Source organism: Notamacropus eugenii, chromosome 5 (assembly GCF_028372415.1).
Source record: "Notamacropus eugenii isolate mMacEug1 chromosome 5, mMacEug1.pri_v2, whole genome shotgun sequence".
In the NCBI taxonomy this organism is placed as follows: Eukaryota; Metazoa; Chordata; class Mammalia; order Diprotodontia; family Macropodidae; genus Notamacropus; species Notamacropus eugenii.
In genome coordinates, this window is record NC_092876.1 from 345,527,930 (window position 1) to 345,550,241 (window position 22,312).

The following is a 22,312-nucleotide window of genomic DNA, read 5'->3' on the forward strand; positions in this document are numbered from 1 at the left end:
AGTGCGATGCTGGGGAAAATGACCTTTTATTATTTGAAGAGGAAAAAAGGTGGTGGTGATAGCATTAACCTTGAGATGCGGTGTGGGCTATAAACATGCATAATGGGGAAGACTCCGTCTCTGCAGCAACAGCACAAATTCCCTGCTACTGGCATCTGGCTGATTGCAAGAACTCTTTGCTTGTCTTCTCCCACCTGCCTTCTTAGACGACAGAGCACACCAACGCACCTTCTACCAGAGAACCTGAATGAAACAGATATACAGCTTAACAAGGCAGAAATGAACACGCTAAATGCATTTGAGACAACATCATTCCTAGTCCCCAAAGTGGTTCAGGTTTTATTGTTTTCCCCTCCCTTCCATCACCCAGGGTTGAGTTATTCAGCCAGTCCGCTCTCCTCCCAGCTGCCAACAGCCCCTCTCTGGGTGCGGCCTGGCCTCCTGGTCTTATAGAACATGCTATTCACTGTAGAGCAGTCCCACCCTCCCCCAGAAGTCTCTCCCGCTTCCACCCAGTCCTGTGTATTCCTTTGTTCTCAGGCTGCATAGCATTCTGTCTGTTGGGGGGAGGGGGGATGCTGGTTGCTCCATGAAGTTTCCATTACTAATTTTGGCATAGAAAAGAAAACCATCCTCTTCTTAGAATTCTGTTGCAGAATTGCTCTTGCAAATTGAGCCAAAATCTCACACCGGCACAAAAAAGACTTGAAAAGAAAAGTTAGGAAGGGAGAAAAGGATCAGGGATGAGGCCTAACCAGTCCACTTTGGGGGGGGAAGATGATATTTTAAGCTGACAGTTTTATGGCTTTGCTCTGTAACTTCCTCCCCAGTCAGAGCACGTGGGCTTCCTGATCTTTCTTCACTGCCAGAAACAGAGGTTCATAACCTTTGAAACATCTTATTTCTTACACCCAGACTTTATAGATTTGGGTGGGCTGAAGTGGATCAGTCACATCAATACCTGTCCTGCTCATCTTGCAATTAACTTCCTTCCAGTGTCTTTGCAAGGAAAGAATCTTTATAGAAGAAGAAAAAGAAGAAGAAGAGGAGGAGGAGGAAGGAAGAAAACAGAGAGGAAGAAAGAAGAAAAGAAAGAAGGAAAGAAACACAGAAGAAGAAAGGAGGAAAGGAAGAAAGAAAAAGGAGAAAAAGAAAGGAAGGGAAGAAAGAAAGAGAGAGAAAGAAAAAAGGAAGGAAAGAAAGGAAGCCCTTTTCTCCCCAACTCTTAGTCTGAGGGGTCTTCCTAGCCTTCATCTCTTCCCCCCTCACACCATCCTTCCAGTCACCCAGGCACACACTCCTTGCTGCCACACACCCGACAGATCCAATCCATGACCAAATCTTATCATTTCTACCTTGACACCATCTCTCCTAAATGACCCCTTCTCTTCACTCATTCAGCCACAGCCCTTGTTCTCCCTGTTCTCCCTGCCTCCATCTCTCCTCACTCCCATCCATCCTCCAGTTTGCTGTCATGGTGTTTTTCCTAAGCTGTAGGTCTGACTACTTCACTCTTCTCACCAAACTCCTGTGGCTTCTTGTTTGGCATTTAAAGCTCTCTATAGCTTGGCCCCTTCTGAGTTTTCCAGTTTTCTTATGTTTTATTCCCCTCCACATACTGTATGATCCAGCTATTTGCAGTTCCTTGAACACAGAGCTCCATTTCCAGTATCATTGCCTTTTCCCCTGCTGTTCCCTGTGCCTGGAATCCTCTCTCTTCTCCTTCTCTCCACTTCTTACTTTCTCTGATTTCCACCACCATCAGCAGAAGACCTTTCCTGCACTCCCTAGGTCACTAGTGCCTTCTATTCTCAGATTACCTTCCACCCACTCTATTTATATCATGTGTGTATATAGTTATCTACATATTGTCTCCCTTCTTAGCATATGTGTCCTTGAGGACAGGAGCCATGTTTTTGCCTTCTTGATATCTTTAGCGTTTAGCACAAATTAAGCCCTTAGTAGAGGCAACTAGATAGCTCAGTGGAGAGAGTGTCAGTGGAATCAGGAAGACCTGAGTTCAAATCTGGTCTCGGACACTTACTAATTATGGGATCCTGAGCAAGTCACTTAACACTGTTTGCCTCAGTTTGCTAATCTGTAAAATGAGCTAGAGAAGGAAATGACAAACCACTCTAGTATCTTTGCAAAGAAAACCACAAATGGGATCACAGAGAGTCAGACATGACTAAAAAATGACTAACTGAAAATTTACCAACTCTAACTAATGCTCTCCTTTTCTGTCTATATCTCCCTGCATTATTGGGTTTAGAGAACATCATACCTTCCAGCAGTTAGCATCTTCAAAGTGATTGTCTGAGAACCAAACAAAGGAGATATGAGGGAGAAGTCAAAAGAAGCAAGAAAGTCCTAAAAATAAAAGCTATCCAAAAGTGGAACACACTGTCTAGTGAGGTAATGAGGTCCCCATCTCTGGATATATTCAAGTGTAGTTCACTCATCATGATATTAGATAAGTGGAACCCTATTTAGTTCTAGGTTTGACTGGATTTGGAGATTCTATGAAATAAAAAGTAAAGTCACTATTGAATATCTTCTGCCTGCACAAAAGTCCTCTGATGCCTCACTCAGGCATGGAAGTGACAGCAAAGACTGGGCCAGAACCATACCAGCTCTAAGAGCATCTGCAGGATGACACGGTCTTCTGGTATAGATCCAGTGATATCCATTGGAGGGTTGGCCCAGGTTCATGTTAAGAAGCTTATCAGAAAATTAAGTAATGATTTTTTTAAACTTGAGAGATCCACCAAAACCAAAGGAGAGAGAATACTACTACAGATCCTTGAAGTATTCAGTCAGAATTCCTCAAAGGCCCGTACTTCATTTGGTAGAATCCCAATGGTTCCTTCTCTGTGCTTCTCTCCCAGCCAGTCTTTGAATACACATAAACATATAAAACATATGAACATATAAACATGTAAACATGCAGGTTCTATATGCTTAAGACCAGAAAGTCAAATACATGTACATGGAGGATAGGTCCTTAGGTTTCTTGTTGTTTAGTCACTTTCAGTCCTGTCAACTCTTCATGACCCCATTTGGGGTTTTCTTGGTGAAGATACTACAGTGACTTGCCATTTCCTTCTCCAGCTCATTTTGGAAATGAGGAAACTGAGGCAAACAGGGTTAAATGACTTGCCTAGGGTCACACAGCTACCAGGTATCTGAGGTTGAATTGGAACTCAGGTCCTCATGTCTCTAGGTCTAGGATTCTACCCATTGTACCACCTCCCTGCCCTGAGGGTTATTTTAGTGTGATAAGGATCCTTGTCCCTATCTAAAGAGTTCTCTTTCCTTCCTTCACTACAGGTGTTGTTGCTGTTTTTATCTTCAGTCATGTCCAACTTCATGACCCTGCTTTGAGATTTTCTTGGCAGAGAGATGCTACAGTGGTTTGCCATTTCCTTCTCCAGTGCATTTTATAAATGAAGAAACAGTGACAAACGGGGTTAAGTGACTTGCCCAGGGTCACCCAGCTAGTAAGCATCCAAGGCCAGATGTGAACTCAGGGCTTCCTGACTCCAGGTCCAGCATCACCTAGCTGTCCCTTAGGTTTATTACTCCATATGTGTTTCATTCATACATGAAAACTCATATGGTATGGTCACTCTCAAACTTAGACTCTGCTAATTAGGTATTTCTCCTCATTTGGAAAGGAAAACAGACTGAATGAAACATATCTCCTGTTTAACAAGTCTTTTCCTCTTAATGCAGAAGATATTATTATGACCTGAGAATGAGAGATAATGCCCTCTCCCCTCCTCTCTGCCTTTCCAAATCCTCCATGCCCTTCAAAAGCTAATTTAAGCCATGAATCTTAAGTTGGAAGGAAAATAAGCTACCTAGTCCTACCCTACTCATGATATAGATGAAGAAACTGAGAATCAGGGATTTTTCCCAAGATCATTCAGGGAGTAAGAATCAGGGGTGGGATAAGAATCCAGATGAAGCCAGGTCCTTAGGCTCCAGAGCTAGGACCATTCCATGGTACCACGCTGCCTCCCTCCTTTATTCTTAAATTTTTTTCCTGACCATTCCAGCTAATAGTGATCTCTGTCTTCCCCATATATCTGCAGCATTTATTGTCTGTACCATTTGCTTGGGCACTTAGTCATGGACTGCCTCTAGGTATCTATTTCCTGGGTATATGGCCTCCCATACTTCAGCTAGATTATAAGCTTTTTAATAACAAGGGCCATGGTGGGCTAGATGATCTCTAAGGTCCCCTACAGCTACAAATTCTGTTAACCTATGACTCATGCTCTTTTGGTATATCTGCAATATAACAGCACACTGACCTCCTAATACAGCTCAATTAATGCCATGTCAGCCTGAATATATGCCACCCTCCTAAAACGAGATTTATTTGAAGGCAATAGATATATAAAGACAGCCAGGTGGTGCAGTGGATAGAGCACCGGGCCAGGAGTCAAAAAGGCTCATCTTCCTGAGTTCAAATTTGGCCTCAGACACTTACTAGATGTGTGACCCTGTGCAAGTCACCTAACCCTACCCTGTTTGCTTCAGTTTCCTCATCTCTCAAATGAACTTGAGAAGAAAATAGCAAACCACTTTAGTATCTGTGCCAAGAAACCCCAAATGAAGTCGGGAAGAGCTGGGCAAGACTGAAATGACTGAACAACAACAAAAGATATAGAAAAACTGTACTTGTGTCTTCATTAGTCTAGAGAACTCAGAGAAGAGCAAAGTCCTTCTACCAAAGTAGGGTGGCACCTTTTCTTCAACTCCTAGTCTGAGAGAGTGGTCTGAAACACCCAGGGGTTAAATAACTTGGCCAGAGTCACACGTTTCTTCCTGACTTTGAGGCCAGTTCACAATCTGCTGTGCAATGCTGCTTTTCGTAGGTTTGTTTGCGCATATATGTGTAAATGTTTTGTTGTTGTTTGGTTGTTTTTCAGTCATATCTGACTCTTTGTGACCCCATTATGGCTTTTCTTGGCAAAGATTCTGCAATGGTTTGCCATTTCCTGCTTCAGCTCATTTTACAGATGAGGAAACTGAGACAAACAGGATTAAGTGACTTGGCCAGGGTCACACAGGTAGTAAGTCTGTGAGGCCAGATTTGAACTCACAAAGATGATCTTCCTGATTCCAGGCCTAGTGCTCTATCCACTGTACCATGTAGCTGCCTACACACACACACACACACACACACACACACACACACACATACACATATACACACACATATACATATATATGTGTCTATATGTATATACAGGCACATCTATGTGCACCTATATATACATACACACCCATAAAGGTATCCCAAAAGTCATATAAACATAACTACACATACATATATACACATATGTAAATGCACATATACATACATATACACATGTATACATATATATTTTCTATGTAGACTGGGGAAACTTTGTGTGTATATGTATAGATATGTATTCATGCATGCTTTAAAAAGCTTAAAATTTCACTGACTTTTGGGATAACATACACACATATATATGTATATACACATTCATATGTATATTATATTTGTAAATAGATTTTTAGAATAAAATAAATATTAAAAAAAACATTTTTCTAGCCCACTAAAGACGTTTTATTCATTTTTGCCATTACTGATCTCTTTAACTTCGACTTTTTTGTTGTTCATTGACTAAGAATGTGATTATGTCACCCTCATGTTTCATACGTGCCAGATTTGGGGGGAAACTGAAGCCTATGTTTGGACTAGTACAGATTGTTGAATTGAATGGTATAAAACTGAATTCTTAGAACTCAGTACAGTAACTAAGAGAAAAAATTTTTCAATCATCCTATTACTCTTTATAAGTATACATTTATATAAACACTTGTATATTAGTTATAAGTTTTACTTATTAATTTAAACAAGTCCCCTAAGGCTATAACTTTATTAGCTTAGTTTAAGCTACCATACTTGAAAGAATGGCACATTAGAGCTAGAAGCAGCCTTGAGAGATCCCTAAGAAAGTGCCTTTGGTTTTACAGCAGTCTGTAATTTAGACTTTTCATTAATTCAAATGGGCCAATTAGTTCAAATTATTGAGGCTTTGCTATATACAAGTAAGCCCTAGTGTACAAACAAGTTGTATTTAAGAAGTCTGCTTTTAAGTGGAAGCAAACATGTTTCCATAGAAACGGCATTATTATCAAACAAGGAAGTAATCAACCAACCAGTATTTATTAATTACTCTTGTCAGTCATCGTACTAAGCACTGAGAGTACAGAGACTATCCCTGACTTCAGGGAGCTTTGATTCTATCATGAGGAGCTAGGTGAAAAGTATATAGAGAGCTGGCAAAGGTTAGTTAGACCTGAGTTCAAATCCAGTCTCAGATGCTTACTAGTTGTGTGTGTGTGTGTGTGTGTGTGTGTGTGTGTGTGTGTGTGTGTGTGTGTCCCTGGGCAACAATGTGTGACCTGTTATTTCTAAAATGAGGGGGTTGGACTCTGACTTCTAGAGTCATATGTAGCTCTAAACTGATGATCCTATGTGTGCGTGTGTGTGTGTGTGTGTGTGTGTGTGTGTGTGTGTGTGTGTATACAAGATAAATTTTGGAGGATGATGATGATGCTCATAGCTAGGGAGAACAAGGAACATTTCATGTAGGAGGAACTTAGAGGACATGGAATCCAAAATCATTTTATCGTAATAAAAAAAAAAAACTTGCCCAGAGTCCTCAAAGCTAGTAGATGCCTGTTGTTATTTAATGAAGGTTGACCCTTCATGACTCCATTTAGAGTTTTCTTGGCAAAGATACTGGAGTGGCTTGCCATTTCCTTCTCCAGTTCATTTTATAAACAGAGGTAAAAAGGGTTAAGTGACTTGCCAGGATCATACAACTAGAAAGTGGCTGAGGCTGTATTTGAACATAGTTCCTCCTGACCCCAGGGCACTATGTATTGTGCCACTTCCTGCCCTTGTGGAAGCCTATATTTGTTTAATGAATGAAATTAATGAATGAGTTTACTTGTAACTAATATATCAAGTGATTACATAAATGTGTACTTTTAAAAATAATATTTAATTCCCCCCAATTATGTGTAAAAACAATTCTTAACATTCTTTTTTTAAAGTTTCGAGTTCCAAATTCTATTCCTTTCTCCCTCCCCTCCCTCTTCCCTGAGATGGTAAGCAATCTGATATAGGTCATACATGTGCAATCTTGTAAAACATTTCCATATTAGTCATTTTGTGTATACAAGATAGATGATACCACAAAAAGAGCTGCTATCAATATTTTTGTACAAATAGGTCCTTTCCCTTTATAAAAAAAATCTCTTTGGGATATAGATCTAGTGGTAATATTGCTGGATCAAAGGATATACACAGTTTTATAGCCCTTTAGGCATAGTTCCAAATTGTTCTCCAGAATGCTTGAATCAGTTAACAACTCCACTAATAGTGCCTTATTGTCCCAGTTTTCCCACATTCCTCCAACATTTATCATTTTCTTTTTTTTTTTTGTCACATTAGTCAATCTAATAGGTATGAGGCTGTACCTCAGAGTTGTTTTAATTTTCATTTCTCTCATCAGTAGTGATTTAGATCATTTTTTATGTGACTATGGATAGCTATGATTTCTTCATCTGAAAACTGCCTGTTCATAATCTTTGACCATTTATCAATTGAGGAATGATCTGTATTCTTACAAATTTGACTCAGCTCTCTATATAATCAATATGTACTCCTGAATTTTGTTACCTGGGCAGAATTGTGAAAGAAAGAATGGATTCTAAGAGTAGAAGTGAGGTGGAAGTTGAAGTCCAGGCATGGAGGACCACCCAGGGAAAAAGAGTGAAAATGGGAGGTGGAATGACGGGAAGTGGAGTAGAGTGCAGAAGAAGAACAAGGAGGCCCACTTAGCCTGATTCTTAGAATTCAGGAAGGACAAAACTGCATAATAGATTTGGAAAGATAGGTTGAGCCAGTTTGTGTGGGCCTTTCAAAGCTAAAAAAAAGTAGAGTTTGCCCAATGAAAAGAAGAGATACAGAACCAACTATAGCTTATGTGGTGGTAAGGTCTTTTGAGGATTTTTTTCAGTATGGAGGAATGTTGAGGATGTTTATAGTCAAAAAGAAAGAACCAGTTAGATAGGGAGAATCAAGGGTGGGGATGATTGTGAGGACAGTCAGTTGGAGGAAACAGGAGGAGATTGAGTCCAAGACATATGGAGAGAGGTTGGTGGCAGTAGGAAAAGCCACCATATCTCCACCAGAGACTGGAGTAGGGGAAGAGAGAATGGGAGATGATGTCAAGGGATTTTTAGATTTAGAGAAGGAGAGGAGAGAGAACTCATTATGAACAGCCTTTAATTTCTCAGTCAAGTATGAGGTCTTCTGCTAAGCAAGAGGGAGAGAAAATGGTATGGCAGATGAGAAAAGAAGAGAAGGTCTGGAATAGCCTCTGTGAAGAGTAAACTAGAGAAGGGGATATGCCTGTAGTTAGGCATCCAGACTAGTCCACAAAAGTGTGCTGAACTCATAATGACCTTGCATTTAGCAGTTATTATTTTCTCTCATAATTACATCTAAGCACAATGTTTAATATCTTTTCTATGGTATTTTCTACAGTATACTTGTCTTAGAGGCTTACTAATTTAGAAAATAATATCTCATTTTTACCTCTTGTTTCCCATGTCTTCCTCTCAATTTCTTTCCGCTTCATGATGTTCTCTATACCCCCCCCCCCACTCATGTCCCCAGAGAATGTAAGCTTCTCAAGGCCAAGAACCAAACTTCATTTTCCTGTTTGGATCACAGAGTAAACAACGGATAAAAGCTTGTTGATTTTTCACAGGTTTGCTTTGAGGAAGAAATACGTAATAGTAATGAGCTGAAAAATACAAGTTTTAGGTTAAATGTCACCAGAAATGCCAGAAAACCAATGAGTTTTACTTTAGTAGTCAGCAACTATTGCAGTCCTCTGCTCACTCCCCTCCACAACCCCCATCCCATCAGAAGGGCTCTGTAACTCATTAACTCTTCATATTTGTACAAGACAAGGCTGTTCTCTGTATCAGACCTTTCCTAGGTGTTCTAAAGTCAGGAATGAGGCTTTGATTAGAGGGCAGGGCAGAGGGGTGGTCCCCTTGGAGGAAATGAGAAGGAAAGGGAAAAAAAAGAAAACCAGTATTTATTAAGTGCCTACTAAAAGCCAGACTGTGCTGAATGCTTCACAAGTATGTCTTTTGATTGAAATTTAGACTTTCTAGATAGTGCAACTGATCTATAGGTCCAGGATTATGTAAAGGAAATACCTAAATACCTTACCCCTTTTCCCTCTTTCTCTGTGATAGCAGAGGTCCATCAGGGATTCTTACCCTGGGGTGAGAAGACTTTTTAAAAAGTATAAGTATTTCAATGTAATTGGTTTCCTTTATAATATATGGATTTTAGTTTGCACATTTACAGATATAATTCTAAGGAGACCATAAACTTCATCAGACTGTCAAAGTGGTCTATGAAACAAAAAACTACTAAGAATCCTGCTCTAAAAAATGTTCTGATGGATATTTACAAAGAGAAAAATAATGACAGTTCTAAAACGACCCTAGGATTATCTAGTTTGTCTCCCCATTTACAGGTGAAGAAACTAAGACCCTCAGCTATATCATAGCTCTTGGTGGGTAGGAAGAAAAGGTGACTGACCACCAGTACCCTCACACTTGAGTATGGATTCTGCTGGCTCAATGGGAAAGGATGTCCTTAAGAGGAGAAAATTCAAAGGCTATATCTATATATCTATATATCCATATCTCTTGGTTAGGATTTTAAAGTTCTTTTCTGGAACAATTTCTTGAGATCTGGAGAAGCTAAAACAAAGCTTGCTTAATTTTTAAATGAGATCCTACATTTCCTATTGCTGTTGAGAAATTAGCTTACTATCTTCTGCTATGTCTTAGACTTCAAGATAAATTCGAAATGATCATTGAACATAAGGATTTATTGGGTACCTAATTTATATTAGACTGAGAGATACTTCAGCAACTCAGTGGATCCTTCACTGATGTATGTTTTCCTTCTAAAGGTGTGGATTGTGACCCATCCATCATCATGCATTTATTAAGTGCCTACTATGTGCCAGGAACTGTGCTAGACAGCATCCATGCCTTCTTATCTCATTCTGAGATATGGAAGAGTATGTAGAGATAACACAAACTGGTAGATTTTCCTAGGAGATTGGATACAAAAATGAGAGGTAATAATAAAAACTTACATTTATCTAGTACCTACTAAGTGCTAGGCATTGTGCTAAGTACTTTACAAATATTATCTCATTCCATCCTCACAACAAACCAGGGAGGTAGGAGCTATCATTATCCCCATCTGACATTTGTTTAAATTAAGGCAAACAGAGGTAAAGTGACTTGCCCAGGGTCACATGGCTAGTATGTGTCTCAGGTCAGAGTTGAACACAGATTTTCCTCTATCCACCATACCTCAGATGTAAGATAGACTGTAACTTGAGTCATGGTACGGTCTTCTGAAAATTTTTCAGTATTGGACAGATTTGAGCATATTTGTAGTCATCAGGGAAGGAACCAGTAGATCCTGGAAGACACAGAAAGGATAAGATACTTATTCCCCTTACAGGTAACCCTAAGTAATCCTAGACTTTTTCCAATCTTGGAAAACATAGGGAAGGAATTAGGGAAGGGGTTTGGATAGACTAGGGATCTCTTCTGGAGCATGGTCAAAGAATTTAGACCTGGAGGAGAGACCTTAGAGAGCTCTGGTCCACACCCTTCATTCTATGGATCATTATCATTGTGGATTTATGCTTCTGAGGATGCCAGGGAAAAAGGAAAGAGAAAGAAAAATATTGTGTCTTGTTAGTGAAACTGAGATATTCTCTTTCCACATTAGCCAAGCACACAAATCTGATATCTGCTGCCAAGTATGTGTCGTGTAATGCCTGCTGATGCACCCTACTTTTTAAACCTCAGTTTAGTGAAAGTGGGAATTAATCTGATCTGCTATATGAAGAGTCAGTGACTTCTGCATTGCAGGCTTCTGGGAGTGTTGAGAAAAGGAGAGAGATTGCCACCTACTGTCAGATCTATCACCTGACTGCCCATTTACTTGCTTGAAGGCTAAGGCTAGTATAAACAGATTGGTTTTTTCTTTCTTTAATTAAGATTCAACTAATGATCGCTTATATTTGGCTCTAAGATTCTTTGATTTTTTAAAATTCTGCCTCCTTTCACCTCCTTATCTGCAGTCTCTCTCAGCAAACCTTCTCATGCTCGTACCTAATAATCATTTTAATTGTGACTGGCCATATATTTGTATCTTTCTTACATGTATGTATTTATATTTCAAGAGTTCTTAATCTGGGATCTGTTAAATTGTTTTCACATATGTATGTATATATGTACATGCACATATATGTATATAAATTTCAATACCATTGATTTCCTTTGTAATCCTATGTATCTTATTTCATGTATTTAACAGCATTACTCTGAAAAGGGGTCTATGGGCTTTGCCAGATTGCCAGAGGGGTCCAGGACACAAAAACAGTTAAGAGCCCATGGTGGGAGGAAAACAGGGGAAATCCAGCATCTTGGCCTATCAAATGACAGATACAACCAAATAAGCAATCTGTGTTCAGAGTAGCTGCATCTATGAGCACATACCCATAGATACTTTGAAGGATAAGATCTTGCAGGGAGCTAGGGCTCCCTCAAGGTTAGCCTTTCCAGACTCACAGTCTCAAAATACTCTAGAATTATACCTTTGTTTAAAAACCCAGAAGTCTCAATTCTCCAAAGCTAGAACTACAATTCTAGAGGGTTCTAGAGGTCTCCGAGAACCATCTTGAGATATATGAAAGATCATAATAAATGATGTTTGGGAATTGCAAAGCTCTTTACAGACATTATCTCATCTGATCCTCACAGTGACCCTGTGAAGTAAGTGCTACAGATATATTGTCATCTAAAAGTCTGTGCGGTGGGGAGGGGTCCACAGAGTGGTAGTACAAAGACTATTTGTGCCAAACTAACTACCAGACATCTGGCTGTCCACCACTGCAACTGAGCCACAGGCTACAGACAGAAAGTCTATACTTTCCTTAGAACAACACAGTATGTTTGTAAGTATGTGAAACTCTGGATGAATATCAGGGCTATATGGGCACACAGCATGAGCACACCCATATGTAGGCATGTACATATCTAAGCCAAGCATTCTTAGCCTTTTAGGCATCCCAGACCCCTTTGACAGTCTGGAGAAACCTATGAGCCCTTTCTCAGGATAATGGTTTTAAATACATAAAATAAAATAGATAGGATTACAAAGGAAGTCAATTACACTGAAATATAATATCAAAATATTATATATTTTATTATACAAGTTTTTCCATGTCTTAGTTTACTTTCAGTTTTTGTAGCTCAAATATTATTTGTAGTTTATATTTCTTAGATTTATTGTGGATTTTTTTAAAGTTCACAGACCCCAAGTAAAGAACTCCTGATCCTAAGTAGAGGTACAACCAAGAATTTTTTCATATTTCATAAAAAACAGTCCTGTATAGCCTTCCCTGCATGGACATTATGACAGAGAATGAAGTGGGGGGATGGGAAAGGAGAAAGAGAACTGAGGTACTTCGGGGTCCCAGAATCTCACAGATGAGGGCTGAGTTGCTTCAGGTTGGAAAAAGTTCTTCATAAGCTAAGAACTGATGCTGAGAGAGAGGGCCGTGCCCTCACGGAACAGGGGCTGCTCTGGAGACAAGATGTGCTTCTGTGGACTTTCTTCCTACTGGGGAAGAAGGAATTCCAACAACAGGAGCCAGGCTTTTCTGAGCAACGGAGCTGCTTCTCTCCACCAGGGCTTTTGCTAATTCCTTGAAGCAGGGACTATATTTTGCCTTGATTTGTATCTTTGTCATTAGTGTTCGTCCTTATTTGCTGAAGAAGACCATGCCGTCAGATAAATGATGACATGACTTGCACTTTGTTTTGAGTGAGGGAGGGCTGTGCAGGTCACCAGCCTCGCTTCTCCCCCAGAGCCATTTGAATCCAGATATTCATCAAGATGACTGGAGATGACCCAGGATGAGGCAACTGGGGTTAAGTGATTTGCCCAAGGTCACACAACTAGTGCGTGTCAAGTGTCTGAGGTGAGATTTGAACTCAGGTCCTCTTGAGTGGTGCTCTATCCACTGCACCACCTAGCTGTCCCATCTCTGTCATTTAGCATATTGTTGTTCAGTTGTTTCAGTCATGTCCAACTTCTTGTGACCCCATTTGGGGTTTTCTTAGCAAAGATACTGGAATCATTTGCCATTTTCTTCTCCAGCTCATTTTACAGATGAAGAAACTGAGGGGACTAGAGTTAAGTGACTTGCCCAGGGTCATCCATCTAGTAAGTGTCTGAGGCTGGATTTGAACTCTCATCCTCCCTATTCCAGGGTGGGCATTCTATCCACTGCGCCCCCTAGCTGCTCATAGCAGATACTTCATAAATGATAGTTTACTGAGGCGCAGTAAGACACTTCAGCATCACCACTTCCAACTGTAGGAATGAGACATTGCCTAGTCAAAGAGAAGCATATTGGGCAGTACCTGAGCAAAATGAGGAAGACTCCAAAGCATCAGATCCTGGCTTGCTGTTTGTCTGCTAGGAGTAATTTTACAAGGAGATGGGACAACCTGTTGTCCTGCTTCCTTTCACATCCTTGCCTGGCTTGAGAGTCCTTCTTTGCTCTTTCCTAGGACACAACTTCCTCTCCAACCCATATGAGGCAGCTAGGGGGCACTGCTGAGGGGAGAAAAACTATGCTCTCCCTCAGTTGTTGGCATGTGAAATGAAGCCCCATTCATCCTAAACTAGTTAAAGCTGTTTGTCCTGTTAAGGTGTATGTGGGAGAACTATGCCCCTCTATATGGCAGATCTGTATGGGCTGAACTCGGGACTCAGAAGCTTGATCATTTATTAGTAATTACTAGCTCAAAAGGGAGCTGGTTGGCACAACAGACTCCAAGAGTTCAAATCCAGTCTCAGCTACTTCCTAGAAGTGTGACCCTGGCCAAGTCACTTAACCCGTTTGCCTCAGTTTCCTCATCTGTAAAATGAGCTGGAGAAGAAGGAAATGGCAAACCACTCCAGTATCTTTGCCAAGAAAACTCCAAAAGGGGTCATGAGAGTCAGATACTTCTGAAAACAACTGAAAAAGAAGATACTAGCTCAAGGCCAAGTCATTTTCCCCTCTTTGGGTCTCCATCTCCTCATGTATAAAATAAGAGCATAGTATAATGGAAAGAGCAATGGGTTTAAAGTAAGAGGACTTGGGTTTAAATGCAGGCTCCTCTGCCTTCTCCTTACACATGACTGTGAGCAAGTCTTGTAACCTCCCTGGGCCTCGGTTTCCTTATCTGTGAAATGAAGGATTAAATGGCCTTCTAAATTGCCTTCCAACTCTAAATCTCTGATCCTTTGGCTAGAGGATAATAGCTCACATTTATATAGGCCTTAAGTTTTATAACGGCACTTTACATTCATTATTTCTCTTGCTCCTCCCAACACCACTCTCAGCCAAGTGCTGTTTATCCCCATTTTAGAGATGGAGATCCCTAAGTGTCTGAGGCCCAGTGTGAGCTCTAAATTCCTAAGCTGCTACGTGCCTCCGAGGTTCCTGAGATCTGAGCCCCTGTGATTCTGAGATCATTCTTGCCCCACCTATGGCTGAAGACCAAATATGTGGAGAACATTCCATGACTAAAACATGCTTTAGAATGTAAACCGTGACTTCCTCTGCACGTTTGGGAAGTTACATGTATGTGGCATCTGTAGGCAAGTCGCTTCACAATGTACAGATTGGCCAGTGTGTGTTTAGAGGTGTTGCGGTCTGACCTTGATGTTCGGTGAGCTTTTGTGCGTGGTGTGTTTGTTCATATCGTGTGTGTGTGTGTGTGTGTGTGTGTGTGTGTACACACATTTTCCCTTCATTGATTTTTTTACTCTGGGTTGTGAAATTCTCTTCCCCCAAGCCTGCTTAAGCTTTATGTTCTTGGTCCTGTTCCCAGAGAAGAGTGGCCCTGCTGGGAAGGCTGTTTATTCTTATTTTTTCCCATTTCCCCCCCTTGTTCGGGAAGCAGACGCTGCCAGCCTCCATTCCCCTTTTCTCTCCTCCCCATTAACGTTATTCGTTCCTTTTCTTTAATAAGAGCAAAAAAAAAAAAAAAAGGCGTAGGCAGTCATTGGTTCAGCGGAAAAAATCAATGAGCAATGAAATGCGAGCTTGGAGGTTGTTGCTAGACCAATGGAAATCTTGGATGTCAAGGACAAAGAAATGAGCTTTTCCAAAAACTGAATAGGACAAAATTCAGAAAACGACCAGCAGATGGCAGCAGATCAAGCTGCATGGAAGGCAGCCTGTCAGCTTCCAGTTGCCCGTATTGGGCAGCGATGGGGGTTGGGGACGGCAGGGAGAAGGATGCGTGCTCCCTGCTAGTTTTCCCTTGCTATGAAGGTAACTTATCTTGTTTCTCACTGTTACAGATTTGGGGAGTAGGAAATAAAGTACATAGGTTTTGTGTTTAATTTGTATCTCTGCAGGTTTGAATCTGTTGTCCCCTCCTGTGCCCAGGGCCATTTTCCATTTATCAGCTCTACCCCACCCAAGGTTGCTACAAGCTGTGGGTACTGTGCAGACTGAAACAATGTAGCCTTGCTAAAAGTATCTCTCCCTGCACTGCCATTCAAGGAAAGGGGTTGGACGATCTCCTTAACTTTGCTGCTGCTTTCTCCAGAAAGAAGGAGAGGGGCCAGCTTTCTGCTAAAGAAAAAGTGGTGTCTTCTGTGGAATTAAAATCCCAGTGCAGTTGTCGCCATTATCATCATCGCTAGTATTTATATAACACTTTAAGGTTTGCAAAATTTTACATATCTTCTCATTTGATCCTCATAAGAACCCAGGAGGTAGACATTATTATCTCCATTTTACAGATGAGGAAACTGAGGCAGGTGGCATTTAAGTGATTTGCCCTGGGTCACATAGCTAGTAAGTGTTTAAGGATGGATTTGAACTTAGGTCTTCCTGATGCCAGGTTCAGTACTCAATCCAGTGCACACCTAGCTTCCTAATAATAAGGATGATGGTGATAATTTTGTTGGTGGTGAGTTATTTCAGTCATGTCCCAACTCTTCATGACCCCATTTGGGGTTTTCTTGGCAAAGACACTCTAGTGGTTTGGCATTCCCTTCTCTGGATCATTTTACAGATGAGGAATCTTGAGGCGAATGGGGTTGAAGGACTTGCTCAGGGTCGCAGAGTTAATAAGTGTCTGAGGCTGAATTTGCATTCAGAAACATGAGTCTTCTTGACTCCAGGTCTGCACTGTGTCACCTAGCTACATAACAATAATATGTAGGCCTTGAAATTTGCAAAGTACTTTACATGCTTATCTCTTTACGGAATTAGCTTTCTCCTCCATGAGTCTTTCCCTGCTTCCTGCTTGCCACCTCATTCCCCCCTTGCCACCTCATTCCCCCCTTGTCCCCAGTTAAAAGTTTGATGTAATAGAAAATGGTCAATCATTTAACTATCCAGAAGTGAAATGAGATGACTTAAGAGGAAGTGTGTTTTCCACATTTGCTGGAACTATTCTAGCAAAGGCTTAACAACCACTTGGGACAGCTAGGTGACATAGTGGATGGAGTGCCATGCCTGGAGTCAGTAAGGCTCATCTTCCTGAGTTTAAATCCAGTATCAATCACTCAGCTGTGTGACCTTGGGCAAGTCACTTAACCCTGTTTCTCTCAGTCTCCTCATCTGTAAAATGAGTTGGAGAAGGAAATGGCAAACCACTCCAGGATCTTTGCCAAGAAAACTCCAGATGGAGTCACAAAGAGTCAGACACAACTGAAACAACAAAATGACCACTTGTAAGGGTATGCTTAGAGATTCATATTCAGGTTGGACTAGATGATCTCCCCATACAATCGGAGATCTATCATCTGTAATTCACCCTCAAATTTTTCATGATACTTTGCCTGAACCTCTCCTTGGAATTTATTCCACTTTTCCTTGTTCCAAAGTTATTTTCATATTTCCCTTCACCCACAAGCTTCTAAAACTCCTTAAAAGCAATGTCTAGGGGGCAGCTAGGTGGTGGAGTGGATAGAGTACCAGCTCTCGAGTTGAGAGGACCTGAGTTCAAATCCAACCACAAACACTTACTAGCTATGTGACCCTGGGCAAGTCACTTAGCCCCAGTTGCCTCCCCCCCAAAAGAAAAACAAAAATAAAAGCAATGTCTGCTGCGTTCTATGATGTATCATCTATTTTTGTAGCCCTAATGCCTTGAATGGTGCCTTGCCCTTTTTTGTTTATCCAGACCTGCTATTTCATTTGTGTAGAAATTCCCTCAACTGTTGCAGACCAACAACTCCCCTGTGAGTATGGTCTTAGACAATTGCTTGGGGTCACTGATACCGTTATCCATAGTTACATATCTAGTATATTTTAGAGGGGGGACCTGAATACAGGCCTTCTTGACTCCATACTGCCTCTCATATAGTACATAGTAGGCACTTAAATATTAATGGAATTAAATGTATTGGGCCATAGGATTTTCGTAAGTCTAGAACTTAGAATCAAGCTAGGACTGAAAATGTCTGAGGGGTCCTTTAATCCAAGTCCATCATTTTAGAGATGAAGAAATGGAACTTTAATATCATAGGCTAAACTTATGCCTAGATTAATCATATCTGCTATCCATGTGTTTGGAGAGGAATACATTTAATAATGTACCAATTTTGTATGTGGAGGTACAATTCAACAGTCAGGGACTGCTGACCAGATGCTACCAAATTGGGTAATAACAGTAACCATAACTACACAGTGCCCAGTTCATAATAGGTACTGAAAAAACATCTGATGAAAGTAATTTAATTTCTTAGCATAGTTTTAATGAATACTCTATGTGGTTTGGAACTGCCTTAAGGAACAACCTCCTCCCATCATACCCCCCTCTCAGCACCACTGTCCTGGGGTTTAGTTGACCATCAGTGCTAGGTTTTTTAGACTCTGACTTTTCAGAAAATGGTTTCTAGTATTGACCTATTGTCCCAAAGTAGTGATTAGGTAGGGAGGGCTGTGCTTTCTAAGTACCGAAGGAGGCAAGAGTACTGGACTTGGTATCAGAACATTCAAGTTCAAATCCTGGCTCTGACACTTGCTACCCTAAAGAAGTCACTTTCCTTCTCTAGGACTCAGTTTCCTTCTTGGCAGAGTGAGGAACTTGAACTAAGTGTTTGTTAAGGGTCCTCCTAGGTTTAACCATCTAAAATATTAGTGAAAGCTGATGGTCTCTGATGATTAAGAATGCTACTGTGTCCTTGTAGACCTGTGGCCCAGACTTTTGAGTCAACAGCTGAACCTGGTTCAAATAGCTAGACGTGAAAAAGCTTAATAGGAATGTTGTCAATTGACTTGCCCGCATATGGGATCTTTCTTAGTTATCTACTTTCTTTTCTTTTCTCTTTTTCAGGAAGAATCAAAAAGCAAATCCAAAGTGTGTGCCAATGTGTTTTGTGGTGCAGGCCGGGAGTGTGCAGTCACTGAGAAGGGAGAGCCAACCTGTCTTTGTATTGAGGTAAGTTATTCAGGAAAAGGAGTAACTTCAGAAATGAATGTTTTGTCAAGGGTTGACTTTCACTAGAATAATGCAGAATATATATATACATATATATGTACATATATACATATGTGTGTGTGTTATATGTGTATGTTAGATATATATATACACCTGTGTATATTAAATGTATAAAAATATATACAAATACAAATAATATGTTTCATATAGGTATATATTATATATAATATGAATACAAATAATATACATTTTATATGTACATATGATATATGTGTGTATATCTTACATATATATATACACATACATATTTTAATCTTTCACAGGCTTAGAACTCAAAGGAACTTTAGAAGTTGTCTAACCCAGTGCCTCCATTTTAAGGATGGGAGTGGAGGGAGAGTGGAATAAGCATTTACATAGCACCTGTGGTGTGTAAGGCACAGTGTTTAGCAATTACCATTATTATCTCATTTGATCATCAGTAAGTTCTGTTATTATACTCATTTTACAGTTGTAGAAATTGAAGCAAAGCAAGGTTAAGTGACTTGCTCAGGGTCACCCAACTAAGTAAGTTTCTGAGGCTAGATTTGAACTAAGGTCTCTCCGACCAGTGTTCTATCTACTGTTCTGTGGCTGAAGAAATTGAGACCTAGTTAAGTGACTTCTTCAAAGCCATGAAGGGAATAAATGGTGGAGCTAGGTTTCAAACCTAGGGGGTTTGACACCAAATCCAGGATTCTTTCTCTTGTACTACACTGCCATCCACATAAATTTAGAAATGAAACAAAATATACCCTTTCATCTATCTTAGTGACCATTGGGATTTTTTCAGTCTGGAAGAAAAAACTCCTAAATTACTCATTGTATTATGAATGCAGTTTTTGAAGACACTTACTTGGGAAATCAGAGTAAGAATTGGGGAAAAATCTTATTTGCTTCCTTGTATGAGATTGGCAAATAAACTTTACTCCTTAAGTGAATTAACATAGGAAAGCTGCCTGGAAGGCCCTTGTTCAGAACTCTTAAATTAAGGGTATGCCAACAGTGCCCAGATCCAGGACTACTATGGGACATATGGTAAGGGTGCTGGATCTGGAATGACAAAACCTGGACTCAGTTCCCTCCTCTGCAACTTATTACCCATCAGAAGGTCAAGGTATTTAAACCTGTTGCTCAGTTTCCTCATCAGTAAAATAAGAGATTTGGAGAAGATGACCTTTAAGGTCCATACCAGCTCCAAATCTAATACCCTGTGCCTTCCTTTCTGGTTAAACACCTCCCTAGTCATTTCATTATTTAAAAAGGAAAAAAAAGTATCATATGGTATTGGTTGAAAAATAGAAAATTTTTCAATGAAATAAAATTGAAATTATAAAAATAGTGTCAAACTAAAATGAGGACTTCATGGGTAGTAGAAGAGAAATAGCTCAATAATGGGACTTATTACTTAATAAATATTGCATGGGAAGGAAAATTAAGCCATATATGTATAGGGAAGAATTAACTTGCATATATATACCTCACACCATACATAGCAATGAATTCCAGATGGGTTAGTGCTAAACATAAAAATAAAACAACCTACTTAATAAGAGAACAACAAATCAGAGAGCATATTTATAAATTGTATATTGTATTATATATAAATTACATATTGTAATTGTATATTTTACATATATATATATGGAGAGAAAGAGAGAGACAGAGAGAGAAAGAGAGAGAGAGAGAGAGAGAGAGAGAGAGAGAGAGAGAGAGAGAGAGAGAGAGAGAGAGAGAGAATTGGAGAGCATATTTATACCAGCTGTGGAAGAGAAATAGATTCTTGGTCACTGAGTGACCAAGTGAAAGGTGACATTCAAGGAGTGACAAGATGCAGGTATTCAGTTTTATTAAAAATAAAAACGTTTGCAAAATGAAATTCAATAAAGTAAATATCCCAGGGAAAGCAACAGATTAGGAAGAAATAAAATATTTTAAAAATGGCTAAAAACTTGGTCTTCAAAATATTGAAAGAATTGATATATGTACATGTGTATTTATGCGTAGCTCAGTACTCAGAGTTTACTTAGTAAGTGATCAGAGGAGATAAACAGTTTACACATGAGAAAAATAGACATAAATGATCACGTAGAATAATAATGATTATGATGATGATAATAACTGACGTTTATAGATAGATTTAAGGTTTGCAAAGAGCTCTACCTGTATCATCTCATTTGAAGTGCCTGCCCTTGTTAATAATTACAAAATGCAAATTAAAACAGTTCCAAGGCGTTATTATATACCAAATAAACTAGCAAAACCAAATTGGAATTATAAAGACTCAGTGATGAAGGGCTATGTGTGGAAGGGGTACTGTCAAATAGTGTTGGTGGCAATAGACATGCATCCATCCAGTCCTTCTGGATAGCAAGCTGTCGGGATGTAGGAGATATATCAAGCTGTACATACCCTTTAGCCTGAAAACTGCTCTTTGGAAAATATATTTTGGTACTTAAAGTATCTATGATTGCCTCCATGTGAGTATTCTCTCTACTCCTGTGGTTTGTAGTCTTTCCATGGCTTAGTAATAAGAATCATATCTAGTATGTACATAGCAGAGTGCGTCACAAATATCTCATTTGTTCAATCAATAAACATTTATTAAGTGCTATCATGTACCAGCTACTGTGCTAAGTGGTAGTGATACAAAAAGAGACAAAAGATGGTCCCAGCTGTCAAGGAGGAAACAAAAATGTGAAAATAAACTCTGTTGTTCAGTCATGTCTGATTCTTCCTGACCCCATTTTGGCTTTTCTTGGCAAAGATACTAGAGTGGTTTGCCATTTCCTTTTCCAGCTCATTTTATAGATGAGGAAACTGAGGTAAACAGGGTTAAGTGACTTGCCCAGGGTCACACAGCTAGTAAGTGTCTGAAACTAGATTTGAACTCAGGAAGAGGGGTCATCCTGACTCCAGATCTGGGGCTCTATCCACTGAGCCACCTTGCTGCCCCTGTATAGGTACTATAGACGTTATTATCTCCATCTTATAGAGGAGGAAACTGAAGCTCTAAAAGGTTAAGGGACTTCACTAGAAACACACAGCTAGTACATGTCAGAGGCAAATTGAACCCAGGCCTTCCTGGCAATAAGTATAGCACTCAGTCTACCATACCACACTTGTGCAAGGAGAAGCCTTATCCATGCTAAGGGGAAAGCTCACTAATGAGCTGGTTGGTGCCTGTGTCAGCTGCTACAGGAACATTACATCCTTGGGTCTGTTCTAGCAATGCAAATCTCACAAGAGGCCTGTGTGTGGCAGTAATGGGAAGACATACCTCAATCACTGCGAGCTGCACCGTGATGCCTGCCTCACTGGATCCAAAATCCAAGTGGACCATGATGGGCACTGCAAAGGTAAAGTATATTCATGTCATAGCGGGTAGCCTCCAACTCTTTGACCTTGGCTTGGCTTTAAGGGGATGGGTGGTAGATCAGTTGAACGGAGCTAAAAAGAATGTATCCACCAAACTTTTTCCAATTCTCCCCCACTTCCTCCCAGCTCCTGCACAAATCCTCAGTAATCACTAGCCTTCTTCCTAGAGATGGTGCTGGTATCTAGGCCTCTGACCATTGCTTCCAGCCTGTCAAGTTCTCCACTCATGTCTTATGATCTTATCTCCAGCTGGACAGTA

At 40.1% G+C, this 22,312-nt stretch overlaps 1 protein-coding gene and 1 long non-coding RNA gene across 2 annotated transcripts in view; one reads left to right on the plus strand and one right to left on the minus strand.

The window, feature by feature from the left end:
- The window catches only part of FSTL1 (follistatin like 1), a 101,295-nt gene that overhangs the window by 56,770 nt on the left and 22,213 nt on the right, over window positions 1-22,312 (plus strand). Inside the window, 2 exon segments of the mRNA XM_072613895.1 lie at window positions 18,535-18,639; window positions 21,905-22,034. Coding sequence (XP_072469996.1) covers window positions 18,535-18,639; window positions 21,905-22,034 — 235 coding nt within the window.
- Window positions 11-22,039, minus strand: LOC140506575 (uncharacterized). Its single transcript, XR_011967981.1, has 3 exons — window positions 21,956-22,039; window positions 10,474-10,585; window positions 11-243 (listed from the first exon to the last, which is right to left on the minus strand). It is a non-coding gene; the product is annotated as an uncharacterized lncRNA (long non-coding RNA).